General features: G+C 35.8%; 5 protein-coding genes across 9 annotated transcripts; 3 read left to right on the top strand and 2 right to left on the bottom strand.

Annotated features, from left to right (window-relative positions):
* Window positions 1-1385: 1385 nt before the first annotated feature.
* LOC125585508 lies at window positions 1386-4226 on the bottom strand. The gene is made up of 9 exons (XM_048754790.1): window positions 4038-4226; window positions 3243-3516; window positions 2948-3062; window positions 2752-2876; window positions 2501-2582; window positions 2285-2396; window positions 2045-2208; window positions 1828-1948; window positions 1386-1727 (listed from the first exon to the last, which is right to left on the bottom strand). The coding sequence occupies exons 1-9, from the start codon at window positions 4224-4226 to the stop codon at window positions 1386-1388; spliced, it is 1524 nt and encodes a 507-aa protein (XP_048610747.1).
* A 2143-nt stretch (window positions 4227-6369) lies between these two features.
* LOC106444245 (arginine--tRNA ligase, chloroplastic/mitochondrial-like) lies at window positions 6370-11269 on the top strand. Of its 5 annotated transcripts, XM_048742370.1 has the most exons (19): window positions 6725-6816; window positions 6847-6863; window positions 7285-7355; window positions 7472-7611; window positions 7726-7801; window positions 7892-7993; window positions 8072-8287; window positions 8395-8475; window positions 8591-8674; window positions 8799-8903; window positions 9001-9179; window positions 9329-9413; window positions 9507-9693; window positions 9780-9849; window positions 9998-10067; window positions 10150-10239; window positions 10596-10664; window positions 10765-10863; window positions 10964-11269. In XM_048742370.1, exons 1-19 carry the CDS (start codon window positions 6740-6742, stop codon window positions 11072-11074), a joined length of 1929 nt encoding a protein of 642 aa, XP_048598327.1. In that variant the 5' UTR covers window positions 6725-6739; the 3' UTR covers window positions 11075-11269. The 5 variants fall into 5 exon arrangements, with proteins under 5 accessions (XP_048598330.1, XP_048598335.1, XP_048598326.1 ...); XM_048742373.1 differs by lacking the exons at window positions 6725-6816; window positions 6847-6863 and adding an exon at window positions 6370-6493; XM_048742378.1 differs by lacking the exons at window positions 6725-6816; window positions 6847-6863 and adding an exon at window positions 6370-6493 and having other exon boundaries at window positions 7281-7355.
* On the bottom strand, window positions 11171-12208 carry LOC106444264. Its single transcript, XM_013885760.3, has 2 exons — window positions 11817-12208; window positions 11171-11544 (listed from the first exon to the last, which is right to left on the bottom strand). The coding sequence occupies exons 1-2, from the start codon at window positions 11987-11989 to the stop codon at window positions 11262-11264; spliced, it is 456 nt and encodes a 151-aa protein (XP_013741214.2). The 5' UTR covers window positions 11990-12208; the 3' UTR covers window positions 11171-11261.
* A 2855-nt stretch (window positions 12209-15063) lies between these two features.
* On the top strand, window positions 15064-16322 carry LOC106444287 (cytosolic sulfotransferase 3-like). The gene has a single exon (XM_013885777.3). The coding sequence runs from the start codon at window positions 15111-15113 to the stop codon at window positions 16098-16100; it is 990 nt and encodes a 329-aa protein (XP_013741231.1). The 5' UTR covers window positions 15064-15110; the 3' UTR covers window positions 16101-16322.
* A 4052-nt stretch (window positions 16323-20374) lies between these two features.
* Window positions 20375-23667, top strand: LOC106444275 (ATP-dependent 6-phosphofructokinase 3). Its single transcript, XM_048742364.1, has 13 exons — window positions 20375-20847; window positions 21170-21216; window positions 21315-21354; window positions 21457-21519; window positions 21588-21725; window positions 21799-21957; window positions 22034-22087; window positions 22167-22235; window positions 22310-22439; window positions 22526-22791; window positions 22875-22920; window positions 22997-23151; window positions 23311-23667. Exons 1-13 carry the CDS (start codon window positions 20746-20748, stop codon window positions 23512-23514), a joined length of 1473 nt encoding a protein of 490 aa, XP_048598321.1. The 5' UTR covers window positions 20375-20745; the 3' UTR covers window positions 23515-23667.
* The last annotated feature ends 559 nt before the right edge of the window (window positions 23668-24226 follow it).

Here is a 24226-nt window from a genome sequence, read left to right as displayed (position 1 = left end):
TCACCATTTTACCATTTTAATTATATAATTTTACATGAGCTTCTTCACCCTCCCCGGTTATTTTCTCTTAATTTATAACTACAATATAAAGTTATAAACTATATATATTATAAATTAATAATTTATTTACCCTTGAAGTCTAACGATTAAAAATAGAACATAATTCAATAGATATATGATTCTATTAATAAATTAGTAGTTACAAATTTGAAATTTCTAGAAATATCAAAAGTTGTATGTTAGTTAATTATCTTTTAAATGACATTTATTTCTAATTCTTTTTGGATGAGAATATTTTGGCTGAGGTGGATAGTCTCAAAAACCTTGAATTTAGTTCCTTTTATATAGTAGGATTCAGCTTTTAGGTTTTGTGATATTCTATTTTATCATATTTATATTTTTATATTTTTTTTGCAGAATCCGCTAACAGAAACTAAATCATGGTTTGATTGGATTGGATATTCCAATTCCTTGACCAAAGAGAAACTTAAACTCCACAAAGAAATCAAAAAAAAATTACTCGATCCTTGATATTTTTTTCCCTTATTTTTTTCACTTGAATTGTACGTAAATGGACCAAACACTGACAAAAATAAAATCTTTAAGTTTATTTAAAACTGAACAGTGGAATGAAGTATCATAATTTTGCCCACTAAAACAGAGCAAAATATGATAAGCTTTCATCAAAATCTCTACACTCTAGTGAAACATATAATGAGTAATGGCTGACCAAAACAGAGAAAGCTTAAGGCTTTTATATTATAAAAACAAAGCAAACTTGAATGAAAAATGGGGCCAAAGGCATATATAAACAGAGCAGAATATAATAAAATTCAATCAAAATCAATACACTATGGCCAAACCAATCTACACAATACTAACTAAAATGAGCGTGGCCAAAGAATACCTTTTCAAAGTGGGTGTGAAACAGAATCGTTGGAATGTGAGAGGCGTTGAAGATTAGCAAGGGTGAGTGGGTTTCTTGTTTATAAGCAAAAGAATATTTTATACACATAAATCTGGCAAATTTCCTAAAGTCACCCGTGGGTGAATCAAGTTTCCTAAAGTTTTTTGGTTTGTTTTTGTTATGTTGGTTATGGCAGTTTGAGGACACAAATGACTTCAACAATACGGCTGTTACACAGATTGTTTACCGAAGTCTATCCAACAGCACTACTGCTCTAAACCATGAACTTGCTACAAAGCAAAGTTTTGCGTCAAAGACCTGTAAGCTTTCATTGCTTTGGAAACAAAGTCTTAAATAGAAAACAGACAATGCATTGTCTTTAAAAAAACCCAAAAGTACTTAAACTGCAGCAAATTTAAAGAAAAAAACCAATCCTTGAACTGGAAAGCAAACACTCAAAAACCAATGAACTCAAGCTCTAATTCTCACATCTTGGGCGTTTAGCTGTCTCTGGATCAGCCCTGGTACACGTCCTCTTGCTCTCCTCATCTAGAGAATCTCCACGGCTTTTGGGATGTTCGCAGACATCGTTTCCAGACTGCATTGCTTCCTCGGAGGTTGTTGCAATGTCATTTCCAACTGAGGTTTCCGTGGGTGGTGGTGTGTCTAGAGGGAGGATCTTGGTGACAGTTATGGCTCGGGTATTGCCTGAGAAGTTGTGGTCTGTAACTTTCACACAGAACTTATGTGTCTGTCCGATGGTGCTGATTAGAGCTTCCGGGACAGGCACCACATGGTCAGCTCCTTCGCTTTTATTAACCTTACGTTCAAGTATAATAATGTCAGTTCAAATGACTTGAGTGAATATCAACAAAAAAAAGGAAAAAATCATGTGAGACTACAAACTGATGCTCAGTTACCTCAAAGTAGCTGTTAACCAACTCGGATGCGTGCCTCCCAGTCAACTCACGCCCAGCATCTCCAAGGAGGACAAAAAAAGCTTGTTCGGTCTTGTCATAAACCGAAATCTTTGCACGGTACCTGTTGTGTTAGAATTAGAAAATAACGTCACGAATGTAATAACCGAAAACTAATACCAGTGAAAGAATAATTCAATATTAGGGAGAGAAAACATACTGTGGAATGCCAACTGTGTTAACCTTCTCACATTTTGTGTTTGTACAAATCAACGAAGATGGGCCCTTGGTAGCCTTAGAATGGCACTCACTGCATGCAATATAGTACCAAGAAGAGCCATGCACAACATCATCAATTGTAGCCGTGCACTCAAAAAAGGCATCCTGCATCAGTTTATAATCATGTGATTAAAATATAGTAGCGTTTCAAAATGAGAAAGTAATATAGCTTTACTTTTACCTTTGCAGATTCTTGAGTCATGTATGAGAATATATCTGCTATAGTCAGTGTCTCACGCTTAGTGATGACGTCTGCGATAACCTGATTAGCAATCTCGGGGTTGGAGCTCAGCCTGAAACAAAACGTAAAGCAGTGTTTAGTCATGCACTCCTATAAGTGTAAGTGTACGCTTCAGATAAACTGTATAGAAAAGATGCTGAAGACGGGGATACATACCAAGAGAAATAATCCCTGGTTGGTTGGACATCATAGTCCATGAAAACCCGTGTGGAGGACATAGAAGCCAGGGCAAGGGTACCTGTTCATCGCCATTAAAAAGGATTGTGTGAAACTTAGAAGCTAATGATAAAGAAGAAAAACATTTTACGAATGGTAAATAAGCTAGAATGGTTAATAAGTTGCTGACCACTTAAGAGACATGTCACAATTATCACTCAAAAAATGAGTCTAAAAAGCTAAATAATTACCTCCGAGACGCTTAGTGTTAACAGTTGTGACCAAAAGCACTGTGGGAATGCTTTTACTGGAGTTGAATTTCTTGCAGAAGTCTGCTGCAGCCTGGTCCCAAAGGTAGAGCTTCATCACAGGTCCACTGCAAAAATAAACTCATAGGGATTTAAGAACTACTGAGAGATGATTACTTGGAATAAAGAACACACTTACTCATGTGACTGCACATGAATCATAATGTGCCGAGCGGTAGCAATCTTCACATCGTCAAGGCTGGGACGTGCAAGAAGTGTCTGTCCATCGACCAGCTTCATGTGACCAACAACATCTATAACATTTTCATGAAAAGAGTAAGTTAGAAGACTAATAAAACTCTATAAACCAAATATTTCAACTACTTATTTAACCCTAAAATTCTAGATTTCTTTACCTAAACAGGAGGATAGACTAACAAACTACATACAAAGCAATGAAACTGAGAGATGATTTGTAAAACCAATATGCTTACCGTAGAGGTCACCTTTGAGATCACAGTTGGCTTCAAAATCTTCGTATGAATGAAACCTGAAACGGTCTTCACCAAAAGAGATGGGAATCTCGTGAAGAACCGACATTTCAGAGTTCCATGTGAAAGACACGGTTGCGACATGATCAGCAACGCGATAAACCGGTTTGTTTTTCGACCCGTAAAAGTTGATGAGTTTGTAAACTGATCCACGTTTCATATCAGGCAAGTACTTCTTAATTCGTCCCGGTGGGATGAATCCTTGAATAACAGTTCCCTGATGTCGGAAAAAAAAAATACAAACCATGAAATGAGAATCAGAATGAAACCTCAGAAAATAATGAAACCGGAAGTAAAACCTATACAAAACTAACAGTTCCCTGATGTCGGAAAAATTACAAACCAAAAAATGATAATCAGAATAAAACCTCAAAAAGAATGAAACCCGAAGTAGTAAAACAGATACAAAGCTAACAGTTTCATGATGTCGGGGAAAAAATTACAAACCGTGAAATGAGAATCAGAATGAAACCTCAGAAAGAATAAAACCCGAAGTAGTAAAACAGATACAAAGCTAACAGTTCCCTGATGTCGGAACAAAAAAATTACAAACCGTGAAATGAGAATCAGAATGAAACCTCAGAAAGAATAAAACCCGAAGTAAAACAGATACAAAACAAACACTACTTTAACTATTAACCAAGCCTAGAAGAAAACGTCTAAAATAAACGCTAGCTTAAAATTCCCAGAAACATAGATCTGACAAACTGGAAACTTTTTTTAGAATAATCGACGCACCTGTTCGTCGATGAGGAGCATTTCGAGGCCAATCAGTGTTTTCTTCACCGGGTTCCGAGCCTCCCAGAAATGGATTAGCCGGAAGCGTAGCTGAGTCTCGTGTGGACCCAGAGAGACATCCTTGAAGAACATGACTTCTTCATCGGAGCCGGAGGAGGCAAGAGACTTCCCATTTCGTTTCATCGCCATGGATCGAGATTTGAGTGATTCTAGGGTTTTGGATGATACGAAATAAAGAAGATCAGTATATAAAGAAGGAGGATGAGGATGAAAAGGGGGAGGTGAAACGAAATCATTATGGAGGTATTGATTGTGTAGGAGTGGCTCGATTAAATCGCGGTTTCTCTGCTCTTCGATCCGAGAAGACGAAGAGGGAGAGGCGCTGAGAATCTCGTTTCACCGATGGATTCTTCGAGGTTTCATCAAAACGACACAAACAACACAAAACTCTGTGAAGCCCAGAACGCTACGGTTTAGCCCACAACACTTCGATGAAGCCCACAACACTTCTCAGAAACCCACACCGCGAGCCCGGGATGATGTGTCACATAAAACGCTTCTGATTGGTTTGAATAAAAAATCTGACGTGGCACTCTGTATGCTCTCTATATACTGCTTTTAGTATTGTTAGATTGTACTAACATGACGTTTAACTTCAAGTATTGTTCTTTCATCTTATCTTCATCATAACATTTGCTTTGATAATAATTAAATATTCATTATGTTACATGGTCATTGTTGTTTTAGATTTGTGCAAACAAATTACAAAACAGTATATTTTCAAAATCATAAACTATACACATAAAAATATTTCAACTAATTAAAAACTATTATTTATAAATTTTTGTTGAAATTAAAATGACATTTATTTTCTAACAAATTTTTTATTGTACATCGATAACTAAACTGAAAATACAATTTATGACATGATTTAATTTTTTTTTATTTTTTTGGTCAAAACATGATTTAAAATTATTGACTGATTTCTCGGTCCAACCGGTTGAATTTGAATATATGAATTTTCAAAACATTGGTTCATATATCTGACTATTGGTCGGTTCGGGTCCCACAATCGGTTCAAAGAGTCAAATGGATTTGGTTGACAAGGTATAATTTTAAGAAAATGTGGAAATAAATATCAAAACGTGAGCTTCCAAGTTCTAAGAGCACTATTATTGCTATAACCCCATTTGGGTTTCTTAGTGATTAATTTAAGAATAAAAGTTATTTAAGAAATGTAGTTAAGAATCCCATAGATTTTATGCTTTATTGGAAGTTTCTTAATTAGGGGTTTTTAAAAAAATAAAATTAGGGGTTCATGACTCATCTCCTCCAACTCATCTCCTCCAACTCATCTCTTCCAAGCTCATAACTCGTCTTGTGCATGTTACCTGCATTTACACACAAGAAAAGAGCACAAAAAAATATAACAAGATCAATACACTTAAAGCAACAACAGAGACTCTTCATTACACAACACCAACAGAGATTCTTCCTTACAAGAACAATACACTTAAAGCAACAACACAATTAAAAGAGAACAAGAACAAGCCACTTAAACGGAAACCACAACAAGAACAAGCGACACTAATTAGCCAACATTTTAACTTAAATGAAAACAGAACACTTGTTTTTAACAAGAACAAGAACAAGCCTCACTAATTAGCCAACAAGGTTCAATCTCATCATCTATCACCACGTAATTAGCCAACAAGGATCGAACTCCATCTGCCTCCTCCCTAAAAAAATTCAAATCAAGGTTCAATCTCATCATCTAATCACCACCTAATCAATCGTATTAAGTGTGAATATCAAAAGGATCTCACCGATCAGAAGATAGAGGAGATGGGGTGGCATCATCTAATCACCACCTAATCAATCACTTTCCTTCGCGACGGAGAAGACCAGTGAAGGAGACGCCTTTTAGCGGCGGAGCAGACGAGACAAGGGAAAGTCAGAGAAGACGTCGATTGCACGGAGGAGACGTCAATTGCACAGAGGAGACGCCGATTAAACGGAAGAGACGTCGATTGAACGGTGGAGACGCCGATTGAACGGTGGAGAGGCCTCTTTCATGAACGCAGTCGTCGTCGTCTTGAAGGAGAACACAAGAAAATATGAGAGAAAATAAAAGAAAAGAAAGAAAAAAAGAAAAATCAAAACAAAAAATCAAAAAGGCTTGGTTGCCTGACACGTGTTCTAAGGACCTGCTTTGTGATCGGTTGCAAAAACTATGAATTAAAGATCGGTTATACAATTTTCTTTTTGTTTTCATTTAATTAATTGCCTAATTTTCTTAAAAACTCCAGCTAAGGACCTGCGTTAATGATGCTCTAACTTCTAACTCATTTTAGCCCTTCCAGTATCTAAAACCGTAACGATACATCTCTCGCCACTGGCTCTACTCCTTCCTCCTGCCGCCGTCTTCCGCCGATCCTTTGATATCATTCACCGTGGTACGATCTCTCCTCCCTTCTTGTCCCTCCTCGACTCTGTGAATTCCCCGTTGTTTTGTGCGCTTCCCTGATCTGGCGATCGCAGCCGCTTTTTTTTTGAAACGCCAAATCACGTTCGCGTTTGAAATGACCTAATTTACATACTGGGCCTGGCCCAACACCTGATTCGCTTTAAAAAATTATTTTTTTCTTTTAAGAAAAATAAAAAAGGAAAAAAAAAAGTAGGAAAATGAGATTATTAGAGCTATGGCAGTAAGGCTAACCCTTTTCCCGGTTACAGCTACACCGCCGTCATCTCTCTGCTCCTTCAATCCTCTTTCTCGTTCTCCTCACTCAGCTTATTTGTCCTCTTCTTCTTCTTCTCTCTCTGGTAAAATCCTCTCTCCAAGCTCTAATCTTCCCGTTTCTCGGTCGTTATCTCTGTTGGCTTATGCTCTCGCAATTGCTTCTCGAGCTTCAGTTTCATATAGTGACATTTCAATTGCAATATTTGTTAAGATAAAGAGTGTTGAGAGAGTCGATTTTTGCTTCTAATCATCGTACTGTGAGCATGTTCTGTTTTTTTCTCAGTGTTGCCGGATTTTGATTGAAATTTTGAGAATGCGTTTGATTAGCTTTCTTAGCAAGCTTTAGTGTTTTGTCGAAGAGAAACGTTTAGTTTGGTTTAGTTTTTATTTGACCATGATGTGTGGCAATGCTTTGATGAAACTTGCTTCTTCTTTTTTTTTTTTAATGGAGTTTGCTATTTTGCTTGTACTGATTCGGCTTGTGTGGTTTTGTAACCTAGACAGGTGTATTGAGAGGGACGAGTAGGAGACTTGCTTTTGCAACCAGATCAAAGTCAGTGGCAACCATGGCAGCTGTAAGTTCTTTGTTTTAATCCATGAGAAAGTGTTTTCTTTTTAATCCAGGAGACTGTGTGATATAGTAATCTTCTTTCACCGTTTCATTAACTGATATTTTTGAGTGATGTGACAGAGTCAAGAGTTCACGGGGAATCTAAAACGCGAGGTCGAGAAGCTTTTTGATGCGTCTCTGAGAATAACGGTTCCTGATGGTACTAGTGTTGAGACAGAGGTTGCTGCCTCTCTTCCTGGAAAGCCTGGAGATTACCAATGGTGCTCTCTCTCTCTTTCACTTATTTCAAATGGAACTGAAAAGTTTAAATTAAATTCCTTTTTAGTTTTGTCAAATTAGATTTTTTTTTTTTAACATCATATTCTTGTCTGCAGTAACAATGCAATGGGTCTATGGTCCATAATTAAAGGAAAGGGAACTCAGTTCAGGGGTCCTCCAGCTGTTGGACAGGTTGGTGGTTTGTTTGGTCTTTAGAATTCCGGGTATTTTGTATGCTCTCTGTGTCCTGTAGCAGATTATTATTGGATCTTATGTATATAGGCCATTTCGAAGAATCTACCTGCTTCTGAGATGGTGGAAACTTGTTCTGTAGCTGGCCCTGGTTTTGTTAATCTTGTACTATCAAGCAAGTGGATGTCTAAGGTGCTCTTGCTGTTTTTCTCACTTGTATAATTGTTTTTTAATCAGTCGTATAAATAATCTATGTTTTCTAATATGCAGAGTATTGAAAAAATGCTTATTGATGGGATTGACACATGGGCGCCTACTCTTCCAGTTAAGAGAGCCGTGGTTGATTTTTCCTCTCCCAACATTGCAAAAGAAATGCATGTTGGTCATCTGAGATCAACCATCATCGGTGACACTCTAGCTCGCATGCTCGAGTACTCAAAGGTTGAAGTTTTTCGCAGAAACCATGTTGGTGACTGGGGAACACAGGTAGCTGTTTTTCTGCTCTTCAAATAATTTCTTACCCTTGGAACCAAGTGCTTTGTTGTTTTATTCCAATGTTTATCAAAGAAATAAAAGCCGTTTTCGTTCTGCAGTTTGGCATGCTCATTGAGTATCTCTTTGAGAAATTTCCTGATACCGAGAGTGTGACTGAGACAGCCATTGGAGATCTTCAGGTCAGTTCAGTTGCTTTACATCATATGGCTTTTCTTTGTACCTATTATTGCATAATACAATCTATATGTGAAGAACTATATCAATTTAATTCTATTTTCATATGTCATCTAACAGACGTTTTACAAAAAATCAAAGACTAAATTTGATGAAGATCCGGACTTCAAGGAAAAAGCACAAAAGGCTGTGGTCCGTCTACAGGTAAATAACATTTCTCCAAATTTGTGCTTTCTTCTGTTTGGCAGTGTCTCAATATGCAACTGCCTTGGTTGCAAGATCTAAATTACTCAATTGTCTCTCTTCTTTTTCTGTTTCTTCGGTGTAGGGTGGAGATCCTATTTACCGCAAGGCTTGGGCTAAGATTTGTGAAATCAGCCGAACTGAGTTTGCTAAGGTTTATCAGCGCCTTAAAGTTGAGCTTGAAGAAAAGGTAAAAGAAGAAATATCGATACTATATTATTTTGAGACAGACTAGAAAGATAAGAGGTGTATGGATGGTTAATGAAAAATTCATTGGTTCATGCCAGGGTGAAAGCTTTTACAACCCCTATATCGCTAACGTAATCGGGGAATTGGATAGCAAGGGGTTGATTGAAGAAAGTGAGGGTGCTCGTGTGATTTTCCTTGAAGGCTTTAACATCCCACTCATGGTTGTAAAGAGTGACGGTGGTTTTAACTATGCCTCAACTGATCTGACTGCTCTTTGGTGGGTTATCTTTTCTTCTATAAAATTTGTATCTTAGTTACATTTTTTTAATGGAAAATACATCTCATATATTATGACGTATTGTGTTTGTATTTTGCCTATCGTTTAATAATGAATTCTCTGCTGATACTCAAATCTGCCTGTCTCAGGTATCGGCTTAATGAAGAGAAAGCTGAGTGGATTGTATATGTTACCGATGTTGGCCAGCAGCAACACTTTAATATGTTCTTCAAAGTGGGGTTGATGAATATTTTTATTTTATGTTTCTGACGTGTCTTGCTTAAAACTGTCAGTCGTAACTGTGGTTACCCTGTTACTATGAATCAGGCTGCCAGAAAAGCAGGGTGGCTTCCAGACAGTGATAAAACTTACCCTAGAGTTGATCATGTTGGTTTTGGTCTCGTCCTTGGGGATGATGGCAAGCGATTTAGAACTCGATCTTCAGATGTAGTCCGCCTAGTAGATTTGCTAGATGAGGCCAAGACTCGCAGTAAAACTGCCCTTATTGAGCGTGGTATCTATATTTGTGTCAGCTTGTTGAACCATTACCGTTGTCTAGTTATTGTGTTCATCCTATATATGTTGTTTCTCTGCGTTTAGGTAAGGACAAAGAATGGACTCCCGAGGAGCTTGACCAAACAGCTGAGGCAGTTGGATACGGTGCGGTGAAGTGAGTATTTTGTCTATTCTCGTTTTAGTTTTTTTTTTCAATCAAACTGAACAAGTATGATGAATTTTCAACCAGAAGTTTTGATAGTTGGCATTTTAATATTTTCACGCTACTGCTAACATGCGGTTTTGTTTAATATTCTTTCAAGGTATGCTGATCTGAAGAACAACAGATTGACAAATTATACTTTCAACTTTGATCAAATGCTTAGTGACAAGGTACTGGAATTTGCCGCCTAGTTTACATAATTGCATTATGCAGTCATCCTAGCCAATGCTTATTGGTCACATGTCATGACAGGGAAATACAGCCGTTTACCTTCTTTACGCTCATGCTCGGATCTGTTCAATCATCAGAAAATCTGGCAAAGACATAGATAAGCTGAAAAAGGTATGTTAGCCGCATGATCATAAGTTAATTTTATTCATTGTTCCTCTGTTCTTCCGATTGACTACAACTGAACTTTCCCATTGTCTCAATCTATTTGGTTTGAAAGCTTAAACAATTTTTTGAAGTTTTTAACTGTTAACTACATGCCAGTGTCTATAGTGATGGTTTAAATCTGGGAAGTGTTAAGATTGATTTCGTGCACATCCTGAGCCCCTTATGGAGTTATCTTGTATTCTTCATTTGTGGTTTCATATCTGAGGGATCCTCAAACACCTTAAGAAACTGTGTTATAAACTCATACCATACACCGTACGATAAAGAATTATTCTTACGTTTCAACATCCGCTCTATTGCAGACAGAAAAGCTAGCATTGGATCATCCTGAAGAACGAGCACTGGGGCTTCACTTGCTTCGATTTGCTGAGGTAAAACATGCGGATCATTAGATACTACGTTCAAATTTGACTTCATTTTCTGGGTAACAAGATGAACAAATTGCTGAACCCATGTGTGAACGATTTGCAGACGGTTGAGGAAGCTTGCAGCAACTTGTTGCCGAACGTGTTGTGTCACTACCTCTACGACTTATCTGAACGCTACACCTCCTTCTACTCCATTCATCAGGTGTGGATTCAAGACATTCTACGTTTCTATTTAACATTGTGATATCAAACTTCATAGCCCATTATTTGAATCTCACTTAAAAATATCTACTTTGTTACAGGTCATTGGTTCGCCAGAGGAGGCAAGCCGTCTCCTACTTTGTGAAGCGACGGCTGTAGTGATGCGGAAATGCTTCCACCTTCTTGGTATCACCCCTGTTTACAAGATTTGATGATGCTAATCACTATCACAATTAAACGACTCCAAAGACCAGAGTACTATCTGTTCTGGCATTTTTTATTATGTTCAAGTAGCGAGAAAGACGTTCTTTAACTCTAAATTATCTTTTATTTTCATTTATCTTGGGCGACCTTGTATACAAATGATTACACTGTTACACTGAACCGGAAAGTTTATTGTCATGTCATTGAACTTAATGTAGTTGAATCATGAAATGGTTCAAGGTTAATTAATCTTGAATTGGAACGAGTTGAAGATGCTGTTCTTGTGGCTTTCATGGAGATTGTAGCGTTGGTTCGATATAGCCTTTTGCAGGTTTGATCCAAATGCCCTCCAGAGCTCCTGCATATCTTCATTCTTGGTCTTCTCTTGACAAGATCGGTAAGGCATGTTACCTTTGCTAGAGATGTGAATGACTGAGATTTGCCTTTGTAATACTTTGAAAGTCCTTTCTTCTCGTGGCTGTGAAAACATAATAAGAAAATATTCATCTAAATGATTTATGTGAAACAAAACAACCAAAAAACAAAATACTGTCAACACAATTTATGTGATCAATCAAAGCGTGAAGAAATGATTCTGAGATGTTGAGATGAATATTTCAAGGTTGCTGCCTGTATATTAACCCCTATACTGATCAATCCAAGAAGCAACAATCCCTATGGTTTATTACTTATGTTCTTTATATAACCTGGAAAGTAAAAAGGTTTCGCCAAGTGAATAGAGTCATTTACATGGTCGGTAGCTGAGAGATGAGGTCTGATAAATCGTCAAAAGCCCCATTTGAAGAAAAAGAAGAGGAGGCGTCCTCTGTTGAATCAGATGGATCTTTTGCAGAGGATCTTGAAACTCCTTCAACAACATCTTCGTTCGTTGTCCAAATGAGACTACCATCGTGAATGCTCATCTTTTTTCTTTTCGTCAATGATAGTTATCTGATTTTCCTTTTTCAAGTCTTACACCAAAATGAAAAAAATAAAAAAGGTTTATTGAACAATGCTTGAGAACAAAGAGTTGAGTTCTTGTCAAGATGTTTGTGTTTCGTTGTAGTAAACAACAAAATTAAGATAAGTTTGTGTATATATAGTTACGCATGCATGTAGATAAGCGAAGAGATACGGTTTCAGTAATAGAAAATGGATAAAGAATAACGATAATGTGTATGTATTACGTACGTGCAAGCTGTGGACAACGTTGGCTCTTATCCCAAATTGTTTATACCTGATTTTTCTCTCGCCTCATGTTTTTATTAGATCATTTAAACCGTTACTCATTTCTCTTAGTTAACCATATTAGAAATTGCCAATTGCGATTAGCGGAGGAATCCTCGGTCGGCTTTGTGCGTTAAACTCCTACCGTTAAAGCTACAATACCTCTTCTGTTTCAATGTATTAATATAGATTAGTAAAGGAAAATGATATATTATAAACGAATAAATAGAACTGAGAATATCTATAAGTCATATTTGTTCCTTGTCATTTTTATTTACACCTGCAATCTGTTAGATTTGTTTCAGTAATTACTATGTATCTTACATTAGAGACCAGTAGTAGACAACAATGCAATGAACTAGAAAAAATTTATATAAAATAATTATAGGTGATCTTAAACAAAAATCGATGTTAGTTTTGCTGGTTGCGTTTATAAATCATAAAATAAATTATAATACTTTTTAAAATGGAAAGTTAATTTTATAATCGATGTAAACTTATATATGTATACAAAGTCAGTCAATGATGTTGTCTCTTGTCGATACGAGAAATAATTTTTCTTTTTTTACTAACTTCCTTTTTATCTTTATTCCCGAGAGAGACATTGTTTCAGAAAATACAGAAAGAAATAGGCTGGCACAGGCAAGGTAAAAAGCAGAAAATAAAACACATGTGCAACAACAATTTCAGAATTTGGCTTGAACTTGGGAATTTATGTCGCAAAGTTTTGAAACCATGAATGCAGGTACGTGTCTCCGGTGGTTGTTTGAGTTGATGTGATCCTGTTGCCTGTTGGTGTTTCTTACATCCTGATCCATTCCATACAGCTTGGCCTTCAGAATGATTTAAATCTCCTTGGTAATTAAATAAGTGTGCCTAGCCACAGAAGTATGTAACCTTTTGTTTCTCTCATTCCCGATAGCATATAAAACCGCTTGGGCAATCAACTTGCAAATTGTCCTTAACTTACCAGGCGGTGTAGAGTGATGAACCCAATCAGGATGTTTCGCCTTTCTCTGTGGAGCAGATACAGGACATTCACTCATTTAGGTGCACTGAGGATTTATCAGCACAAATGAATGCAATGCCAAGCGATGAAGAAATTGGAAAATAATTTTTGCTTTGCCGAAAACAATTTTTGTTAGGTTAGTTATAGCAACTTGCAAAATGATTAAATTTAAATTGCTTTTGCTATAAACTAACCTAACAACTAACATGTATTGTTGGGAGTTAGTATACAAATCTAATCATTTTATGATTGAACAATGTGCAGTTTTTTAATATAATAGTATTACATGACTAGTAAAATTACCCTTCCCGCCAACTGTTTACCCAGGGAAACCAAACGATTAGTTACAAGATTAAATATAAGAAACAATTTACTTCTTGGTTATGCTAAACTAACTACCTTAAAAAAAGTACAAGTTGCAGAACCTAGCTAAAATGGAACTTGCGACAGGAAAGTTATACTATTATAAGAAGTTCTGCACCATATAGAAGAAATCTAGAAGAAAGCTGCACCTTCTTAAACAATACCACGTCTGGATTAAAGTGATTTGTGTCCTAGTCCTCCTAGACGCTATGATATTCAATTTAACCATCAACTAGATCTTGGCTAGACGCGCACAAGCTGAGCCAAAGACTGAGCTACTTGGGGGTACGGATTGAGTAGCACGTGAAAAGAATCCTTGGAACCAGAATAAAACAAAAATACTTTGAAATCTTTTTAGATTTCTATCGGACAAAGAAGATTATTATCCTTCTTTAATTATCAGGTTTTAATGTCCAATGTACTAACTCTATATTTTGTTTTAAATAGAAAGATGGTCCGTGACAACATGGTTTTGAGGAGGCATAGCCAAAAGATCAGTTTTCTTGTAGGTCTTATAATGATTCGAAATTTAAGTTGGAATAAGATTTATTCCTACCTTCTGCTTTATATCACTTATTACATATGTCAAAATTAATAACTAATGCATGCATGCTTTTATTAGTTTTTTTACAAAAATGAAAATCATATTAACAAATACTTAACCACGAGGTGGTAGTCTAGTGGTAGGAGGACTTTAGGATTGCTAAGAAACCCAAGATCGAAGCCATCCCACTACACTTCACCTTGTGGCCACTCAGATATAGTGATTTGAATAGTTGAGTGGAAATCCATCTGTGTGCCACACCATTTTTTTGTGGATTAGTTTGGACTTCTTCATGGGCCTCTGATATTTCCAAGGTTAAAAAAACTCCTTATTTCCGTTTTATATAGATCGTCACTTAGACACTTTTCACATATAAGAAGGTTGGATTTATATTTTTACTCTGATATCTCCAAGATTAAAATACATTTATATTTTCATTAATTACATCTAATTAACCAATACTATTTTAGATAAATAAATTTAATTATTTTTTATAATTAATATTCAGTTAAAAATAAGTATAAATGCATTGAAATTCTAAAACGATATTTTTTGTGTAACAAGAAAAAAAATGTTAAATTGACACTTGTTGAAAAATAGAGAGGGAATATAGAACTTACATTTATTTAGTTTAAATACTTGTTAATACAGCTAATCAAGTCATGATTTTCTTAAATTGTTGATTTATTGCTATGTTATTAAGTTCATAGTAAGAAAATAATCAAGAAATATAGAAACTATCATAATAATTCATTATTTAGCATAGGTATCTATTTTTTTTTTCTTTTTTTCCTTTATACTTAATAACTGCCTCTTTAGGTAGTATACAAGATTTTCAATATAAATAGCGATGCTAGGGGATTTGAAGATAACGCACAAACTGTAACCAACAAAAGTCGAAATGGAGAAGAAAGAGTTTTGGATGAACTTGAGAGAAGAAGACTTAACTGACGAAACCAAGACTCTAATCTCTTCACTTCCTTCAGAGAAAGAGTACCTTGGTGGAAACCTCTGCAAGTACCAAGGTTCTTGGTATTACTACAACTTTCTCCAAGGTGTCCTCAATGTCCAGAGAGGTTTTCAGCCTCAAGACACCGATGTCATCGTCGCATCCTTCCCCAAATGCGGTACCTTATGGCTCAAGGCACTCACCGTGGCCCTCCTTGAGAGATCAAAGAACCGTTCTTCTGAGGATCAACATCCTCTTTTATCCAACAATCCTCATAACCTCGTACCGGTTCTTGAGATGAATCTGTACCGCGACACCCCAAAACCGGACTTGACCAAGCTCTTATCGTCATCTCCAAGGCTGTTCTCTACTCACATGCCGTACCACACGCTGCAAGAAGCTCTCAAAGACTCTCCTTGCAAGGTAGTGTACATTTGCAGGGATGCTAAGGATTCTCTGGTGTCACGTTGGCATATCATATGCAGGTGTCTGAATAAAGAAGAGGACAGAAGCATTCTTGAGTCTATGTTCGAGTCCTTTTGTAGCGGGGTTTGTTTGTTTGGTCCCTATTGGGATCATATCCTGAGTTACTGGAAAGCTAGCTTGGAAAACCCTAAGCGTGTTATGTTTATGAGGTACGATGAAGTGAAGACAGATCCTCATGGTCAGGTCAAGAAACTTGCGGAGTTCTTGGGTTGTCCCTTTTCTGAGGAAGAAGTAAACAATGGAGCTGTGGATGAGATCTTGGAGATGTGCTCTCTGCCTAGCCTCAGCAGCTTGGAGGTTAACAAGACAGGAAAATCGATCAATGGCATTGACTACAAGAACCATTTCCGCAAAGGGATAGTTGGTGACTGGAAGAATTATCTAACTCCAGAGATGGGGAACAAAATCGACATTATCATGGAGGAGAAACTCAAAGATTCCGGTTTGAAGTTCTGAGTCATGTCCTGAAATGCATTGTTGTAATAATAAAGTAGCTTGTTCCTTTGATGTAAGGTTCTTGCTTTTGGAAATCTGAGTGATGTCATGTGTTGTTTTTGTGTGTTTTATTTCCCCTGAGTGATGTCATGTGTTATTTTGTGTGTGTTTTTTTTATTTGAGAGTAATTTCATGTCATGTTTGTGTGTGTTCTTAAATAAAATGTACCTTGACTTTGTGTAATATAATTTTCTCTTATAATTATCAATAACTGTATTATCTTATACTAATACGCCAGTAATCATATGTGCTCAGGCTATTAAACAAGGACAAATATAATCAAGGAGTCGTGTTCAGGAGTGTGTTTTGGTGTCACTGTCACGAAATCGAAAAAGATTCGAAAATGCTTTTCATACCGATATGTAATACTTGCACTGACACCAAAGTCTGAGATTTTTGACTTCTTCTTTATGGTTCCACATGAAGGTTTGATGGCTTAACGTCTCTCTGTGTTGACATGCTTCTCATTGTGCAGGTAGGAGGTACACAAGGCCTTACAAAACCTACGAACACAAAAGAGGGGTAAAAGATTAAAAGATTTTTTATCTTTTGATTACAGCTAACAGCAACCTTGGATATGATTAGGGAAATCTACGGGCCTATTTATAGAGAACAGCAAGATATGGTTGAGAATTGTTTTCACTCGTCTCTTGTAACATCAGCGAGAGATCCACGGTCCATGTATACCAGAAAATGCTCAAGGTGATTAGGGAAATGGGTTTTCTTTGGCCCGTTTTTTGAGATCGAAGGCCCACAAGGAGAATTATCTTATATAATAAAGGAGACTTTAGTCTCTCCTCATTAAGCCACATCAGCAATCTGCATAGGGCAAAACAGGACAGCTGGCATCCTCCTAAAATATTAAACTAGCGAATATCGTTTTGCTTTTGCTGTGTGGGCTTTTATGTTGTGTTTAAAGTTTAGTTTATAGATATGTTGTTTTGGGCATTTAGACACACGTTTTGTACTAGTCCAATTAAATCTAAGTTTTGACTTTCACTCAACCTGCGATTCAGACGACGACGCCGATCAACTTTTCGTTACTTCTAACGTTCTAATTAATACGTCCTTTAAACCTATATTTAACGTCATTAATCCACTAATCCTCTCTGAAGCATTCAATCGACCCCTCTCAAGCATTCAATTGAGCTCATCATCTCACTTGGTAACTGACGAAAGCTGCGACTATAAATCTCCAAGCTCCCTACGATGAACAGCACAAACTCAACGAAACATAGAAGAATACTCTCTGCTAATTACCGACTCCGACGATGGCCAATTCATTCACCCTTCTTGGCGATTTGATATCTGGCCGCTGTTCAAGCACCGCCTTCTGGGAGGCTAGGCATGTGAAGAAAGGCGTCGACTCTTTGACGAGAAGCTAACTATCGCGAACCACCACGTCTGCCTTTAAATTACGCTTTCTACGAATCTTTCTATCTAAATAGATTAATGGAAAAGGAATAAGGCTTAGCAGAGGAGTGGAGCAGCAGGTTAATGGACAACGAACAAGAACAAATAGTGAAGCTCGAGGAAAAGCGTTTAGCTACATATCAATGGTCGGGAAAAGAAATCAAACTGCATGAAGTTGACGCCTCTGCGGCTGTGAGCAAGAAGGCGAAGAAATCAGAAAAGGTCTAAGACTGAAAAAAAGAATCAAGGTGGATCTGTGAAAACAAACTCATTAAGGTGTATATAACTTTTTACAACGTCATTATCTGACATCAATCTACGTTTGAACTTTCTGTTTTCCATATTTTAATCTCATGGTACTAAACAGAGTGAACAAATATCGGATGGAGCATCTGCTTGGTTGCAGTTCAGAAAGTTCTGCTCCAGAGGAACCTGTCTAACCGTCATTGGAGCCTCTGGCTGAGAATGAGAACATGGTGGTTGATCCAAGGAATTACCAGACCATATAATCTTCTTAATAGCACTGAATGTAACATGTGACGAGGTGTCAAAAGCTCTTTAAGATTGTAACAACAGTCTCCCATTTGATTCGTTACTTGGGGTAAAGTTCCATTTGTATAACGTAAAGATCTACATTTGTCTTGATCACTTCAACTTTCAAAACAGTGTTAACGTAACATTCTCTGCACTAATGTTATTTCCATCATTTCCTATTCACTTAACAGGAAGTCGAAATTTATCTACTTTCAAAACAGTGTTAACGTAACATTCTCTACAAAGTATTAGACATGCTTATCAATTTCACGACCACAAATTATAACTAATTAAATCAAGTTGAAGCATGTATCTAATACTCAATCTTCTCTATTCCAAATATATTAATATAAAAATGAAACAACAATAGCAAAACAATATTTATTTTTATTGTTTGGAAAACCTATTTATTATTAGTTAAGTTTATCAAAAATTTATTGTGATACTTAAAATTTGAATATATACAATTTAAAAAAAAGAATAGATAAAATTATTTTCAAAACACGTACGTGTACCTAATAAATATACAACAATCATACAAGATTAAAATTTAAATAAAAAGCAAGCTAAACATTATGCATATAGATTTATTATATATGTCATTAAAGTAAAATAGCTAAATGGTGTAATAATATTCAAAATATATACAAGAAAATTATATGCACCGGAAATTATATAGTATTTTAAAAATATAATTACAATTTTATAGCACAATAAAATATAATTATGAACGTGTTTTATATAATAAATAAAAAGATAGAAAATGGTAGTTAATTTAAAGGATACATGTTTATATTTTATTCCATTATTTAAATTTTGAAGATAAAGTATATGTTAAAAGGTCATTTCAGTATCTGCTATATTTCTTTGTAGATATTAAGATTTTTACTGATAAATTTCTGAACATAAGTTCAAATTTTACTTACGATATAGAATATAATTATATTTGGATCTATAAAATAATCCAGTACACACTCTATTCATGATCATTCATGAGTTTATTAGTTTTTTTCTATACTTTAACATAATTTTTAATTAAAAAAATATTTTTATGAAATCATTTGTTAAGCAAAAACTATGTAATTTATGGTAATCAAGTTTTCCATATATAGATTTAAATTAGTTATCTTAATGAAACAACAAGTAATATGTAATTAATTTGGTTTTATATCTATATAATTAAAGTCACAAATTTATATATACTTATATAATAGTCAAAATAGGATAATTCGTCTATTAAATATATATCACATTGATTTTATAATTTTAGATGCTTTATAATAAAAAGAGTTAATACAACCTTTTATAATACACAATTTTAGAGTATTGGTGGTTTGGAAAATATTTTTGTTTTGATTGACCATTTCCAAAATATAAGATTAACTATTACAAAGTCTTTGCAAAACAACAAAAACTAATACCTCAAGTTATAAAATATTTTATGTGAATATTAATACGACTTTCATGCATATATTATATTTTACTAACTATTCCATTTCTCTAAACCTAATAATCAATGATGTAGGAACTAAACCTAAAATTAAAATAGTTTTATAATTTTGACAAATAGTTTTTAAAATATTAATAAAATTTGAAAAATTTAACAAAATACATTTTAATAGCTAAACTATGTATTTAAATTATTATAAAAATCCGGCGCGTAGCGCCGGCAAACCACTAGTATTTGGTATTTAACAGAAATCAAACGAATTATGTAATCAACTCCTGTCATTGTTGTTGTTTTTATGTACTTTTAGCAAGTGCTATCAGGTTCTTTTTCAAAAAGTGCTACTATGTTTAGGTATTTCTTTTAAAAGGTTCTTTAAAAATGATTCATTTGTAAATTACTTGTCACAATGTGCTAGTGGAGTTCATGTGTTAAACTTAAAATAGACTTATTGTAGTTACCAAACGTATTTGTTTACTTTCATGTTAATGGAATATTTTTTTTGATAAACCAATAACAAGAAGTTTAGATGGACATATACAAACACACCACCATCTTTATACAGTTTTAAAATGTGTGTAGTATTTTGAATAAAAACCTCATAAACCCAAAAATACATCAAACCGAACCCCAAAAAAAAAAGACTTGTCAAACAAGTCCCAAAGATTGGAAACAAAAAAACAACCCAAGTACGGTAGGTAACTAAATACAAAAAACATTAAATTAATAGTCTCCTTTTCTAGAAAAATATCGACCTTTCTCTATCAAGTAGTCATCGTCGCCGTTACGGTGATTTGTCAAAAAGAGGCATCGTCCTCGTAGAATACGGTATACTAGAGATTCTTAAATTGATGAAACCAAAGTTTATTATTGCGGCAAAACCCGTCAAAAACCGCCACATGGTTTGATTGATCAAGTCACCCTTTTAATCATACATACCCACCCACAATATTCTCCCTTGCCAAAACCACCATTCCCTACCACCTAGTAGTACCTTAACTGGTTACTCTCTCTTTTCTCTCTCTCTGGTTTTTGAAATTTGATTACAAACTCCATCCATGGTCAAACTCTTTTGATCCTATAAAAGTGGCTCGCCTTTGTCTTTGATCTCCACATTCATATCATTCATTAACCTTCTTCTTTCGTATAGATCTTCTTTTTTTTTTTAAAGAAAGGGTTATTATAGTTTTTATTCCAGTTTCGTGCGTCGGTATGAGCACTGTGGAGAGCAGCAAGCCGAAGATCATAACTGGTTCTTGTGGTTATGTTCTTGAAGACGTTCCCCATCTCTCCGATTACCTTCCCGGTCTTCCTGTACGTTTCCTCCTCTCCCTCTCTCTTGATGATCTATACATTTGCAGATAAAGACAGGAACTTGATCTAAGTTAGATACATGTCTGTGCAAGTTTTTCACTTTTTTTTTTTGAAGTTTAGATTAGATGAAATGAATCTTTGAACAAGTAAAAATGATTGCCCAAGTTAGAAAGTGGGATCTTTTGCATCTGGGTCCCAAAGGGTTATGATCTGGCTCAAAAACCTGTATAAATGGTTTTAGGCTTTTAGTCATTTATTATGTGTTGTTAAGTTTTGATTAATTGTAATTTTATTTATTTATTTTGGTTCTATTTGATTGCAGACTTATCATAATCCATTGCAAGACAATCCAGCTTACTCTGTGGTTAAGTGAGTCATCTTTTCACTAATAATACTCAATTTCAATTTCAAGTTATGTTACCTTTGCAAATTGTAACATGACTTCTTTTGTTTGTGGAAACTTTCAGGCAATACTTTGTTGATGCTGATGACACTGTCCCTCAGAAGGTATCTTTATATTTATTTTTTTGGTTTGGAGCTTTCTATAACACCCATGTCATCCTTGAGAATTTATAGCTCATTCTATTGCTTCTTCTCCTTGTTGTTCAGATCGTTGTTCACAAGGATGGTCCAAGGGGCATTCATTTTAGACGAGCCGGGCCACGTCAAAAGGTTTTTTCCTTTTGCTAGATTTGCTTCGTTTGAAATAGGATCTCTTATTGACTTATCTCTCTCTGCAGGTCTACTTCGAATCTGATGAAGTCCATGCTTGCATTGTCACCTGTGGGGGTCTTTGTCCCGGCCTTAATACCGTGATTAGGGAAATCGTGAGCAGTCTCTCTTACATGTATGGAGTGAAGAGAATATTGGGAATAGATGTAAGTTTTCATCTACACACATTCACGCTCTTGTTTGTCTCATTTTCTCTAAGATTGAATCTTTTTTTTTCAGGGTGGATATAGAGGCTTCTATGCTAGGAATACTGTCTCCTTGGACTCCAAAGTCGTTAATGATATCCATAAGCGAGGAGGGACCATCCTTGGGACCTCACGAGGTGGTCATGATACTACAAAGATCGTTGACAGCATTCAAGACCGAGGAATCAATCAGGTTTTTGGATTATAACCGCCACTAAAGGTACATATAAACATGAGTTCTTGATGTGGTTTGTTTTGTCATCGTCCAGGTTTACATTATAGGTGGAGATGGAACACAGCGAGGCGCATCCGTTATATTTGAGGTAATGAAATCCCATTTTAACCATTGCAAGTTTGTACCAATTCAGAAATGACCGATCTTGTATGATTGTAACCATGTAGGAAGTTAGAAGACGTGGCTTGAAAGTTGCAGTTGTTGGAATCCCAAAAACAATCGATAATGACATACCTGTACGTGTATCCCTCTCTTCCTCACTTCACCTTCATAGAGAAACTAAACGTCTCACATTTTTGTTTTGTTGCAGGTGATAGACAAATCTTTTGGGTTTGACACAGCTGTAGAAGAAGCTCAACGAGCTATCAACGCAGCACATGTGGAAGCCGAGAGTATAGAGAATGGTATCGGTGTTGTCAAGCTTATGGGTCGCTACAGCGGTATGTAACATACTCTGTTTCTTCTTCTGCCCTATTCAAGCTCTCTTGTTAGATTATCTGACAAGTGTGTGCACTTTTTTAAACAGGGTTCATAGCGATGTACGCTACTCTTGCAAGCAGAGACGTGGACTGCTGTTTGATTCCGGAGTCACCATTTTACCTGGAAGGAGAAGGTGGACTGTTTGAGTACATAGAGAAACGGCTCAAGGAGAGTGGGCACATGGTGCTTGTGATTGCAGAAGGTGCAGGGCAAGACCTTATGTCAAAGAGCATGGAGTCTATGACTCTCAAAGATGCTTCTGGTAACAAACTTCTTAACGATGTTGGTCTTTGGCTGTCTCAAAGCATCAAGGTAAAGCCACAAATTACACAGAAGTAGAATCAGACTAAACCAATCAAATGTTAAAATTTGGTTTTTGTTACTTGGTTTTGTAGGATCATTTTAATCAGAAGAAGATGGTGATGAACCTTAAGTACATTGGTACATTTCATTCACTTTCTCCATTATGAGTTTCTTGGCGGTTTAGATTATTAGCTCTGATTGTCTTTGGTTTCAGATCCAACGTACATGATTCGTGCTGTTCCTAGCAATGCGTCAGACAATGTTTATTGTACTCTCCTGGCTCAGAGCGCAGTGCACGGTGCGATGGCTGGATACACTGGCTACGTCAGTGGTCTAGTGAATGGAAGACAAACCTACATTCCCTTCTACGTAAGTTACAAAACAGATTTACAGTTTTTGATTGATTAAATAGCTAAACTAATGATCAAACCAGCATCATCTTCATGTCATCATCATCATCACCATCATCATCATCGAGATGTACTTTTAATGCCATAATCATCGTGTGGATTGATTGTGATGTTGCAGAGAATAACGGAGAAACAGAACCATGTGGTGATCACAGACAGGATGTGGGCGAGGCTGCTGTCTTCCACAAACCAGCCGAGTTTCTTGAGCCCCAAAGATGTGTCTGATGATAAAGAGAAGCCCATGTCGGCCCTCCTGGATGATGGCAACTGCAACGGGCCAGTCGATGTGCCTCCTCCAGTCACCAAAGAGATCACCAAGTGACACTTAGTCGAAGAACATGATGATGATGTCCTATATGTTTTAGGTAGTAGTTGAGCGAAATAATTGTGTGTTTACGGTTATGTCTGTAGTTTTCAACTTCTCCATGCTACTTCTATCAATCTTCTATTAATTAATTGACAATCTTTAAAAATCTTTAACAAAACTCACGTGCTTATATATTTGCTACAAAGCTCTTAACTCTCTGTGTTATTTTGAGTTCTCGTATTAATTTTCATTGATGCATATAATTTTATTGACATGATTCAAAAAGGGTTCAACATGGTTAAAACTTGCAAGTGTGCCTCTTCATTCCTCCTGGCCAAACTATTATCTTATAAAAATATGTTCTCACCAAGTATTTTTCTTCTCGTCATAGTTTTACGTATTCAAAAAGTAGAAACAAATTTTAAAGAAAAGAAAGTAATTGAAAAAGCCAAGAGAAATTTGATAAAATAGAGAGGATTAATAGAGAAAGAAGATGTCTAATTATGATTTGACTATATTATTTGTGATGAAGACTTTGAGAGAGTACTCATAGTAATTCTATACTGATGATGGATGAATATTAGGTGGCATTTTCTCTCATTAGTATTAGAACAAAATCAAATCGATTATAAAAATAAATTTTGACAAGTGCAAAATATATTAAAATATGAATTAAGATATTTTAATTAAAATATAGAAAACTTAAAATTAATGGGATTTAATTATA

This window comes from Brassica napus, chromosome A1, assembly GCF_020379485.1.
Source record: "Brassica napus cultivar Da-Ae chromosome A1, Da-Ae, whole genome shotgun sequence".
In the NCBI taxonomy this organism is placed as follows: domain Eukaryota; kingdom Viridiplantae; phylum Streptophyta; class Magnoliopsida; order Brassicales; family Brassicaceae; genus Brassica; species Brassica napus.
The sequence above is the reverse complement of the archived record's forward strand: the minus strand, read 5'-3'. Positions and strand labels throughout refer to the sequence as shown.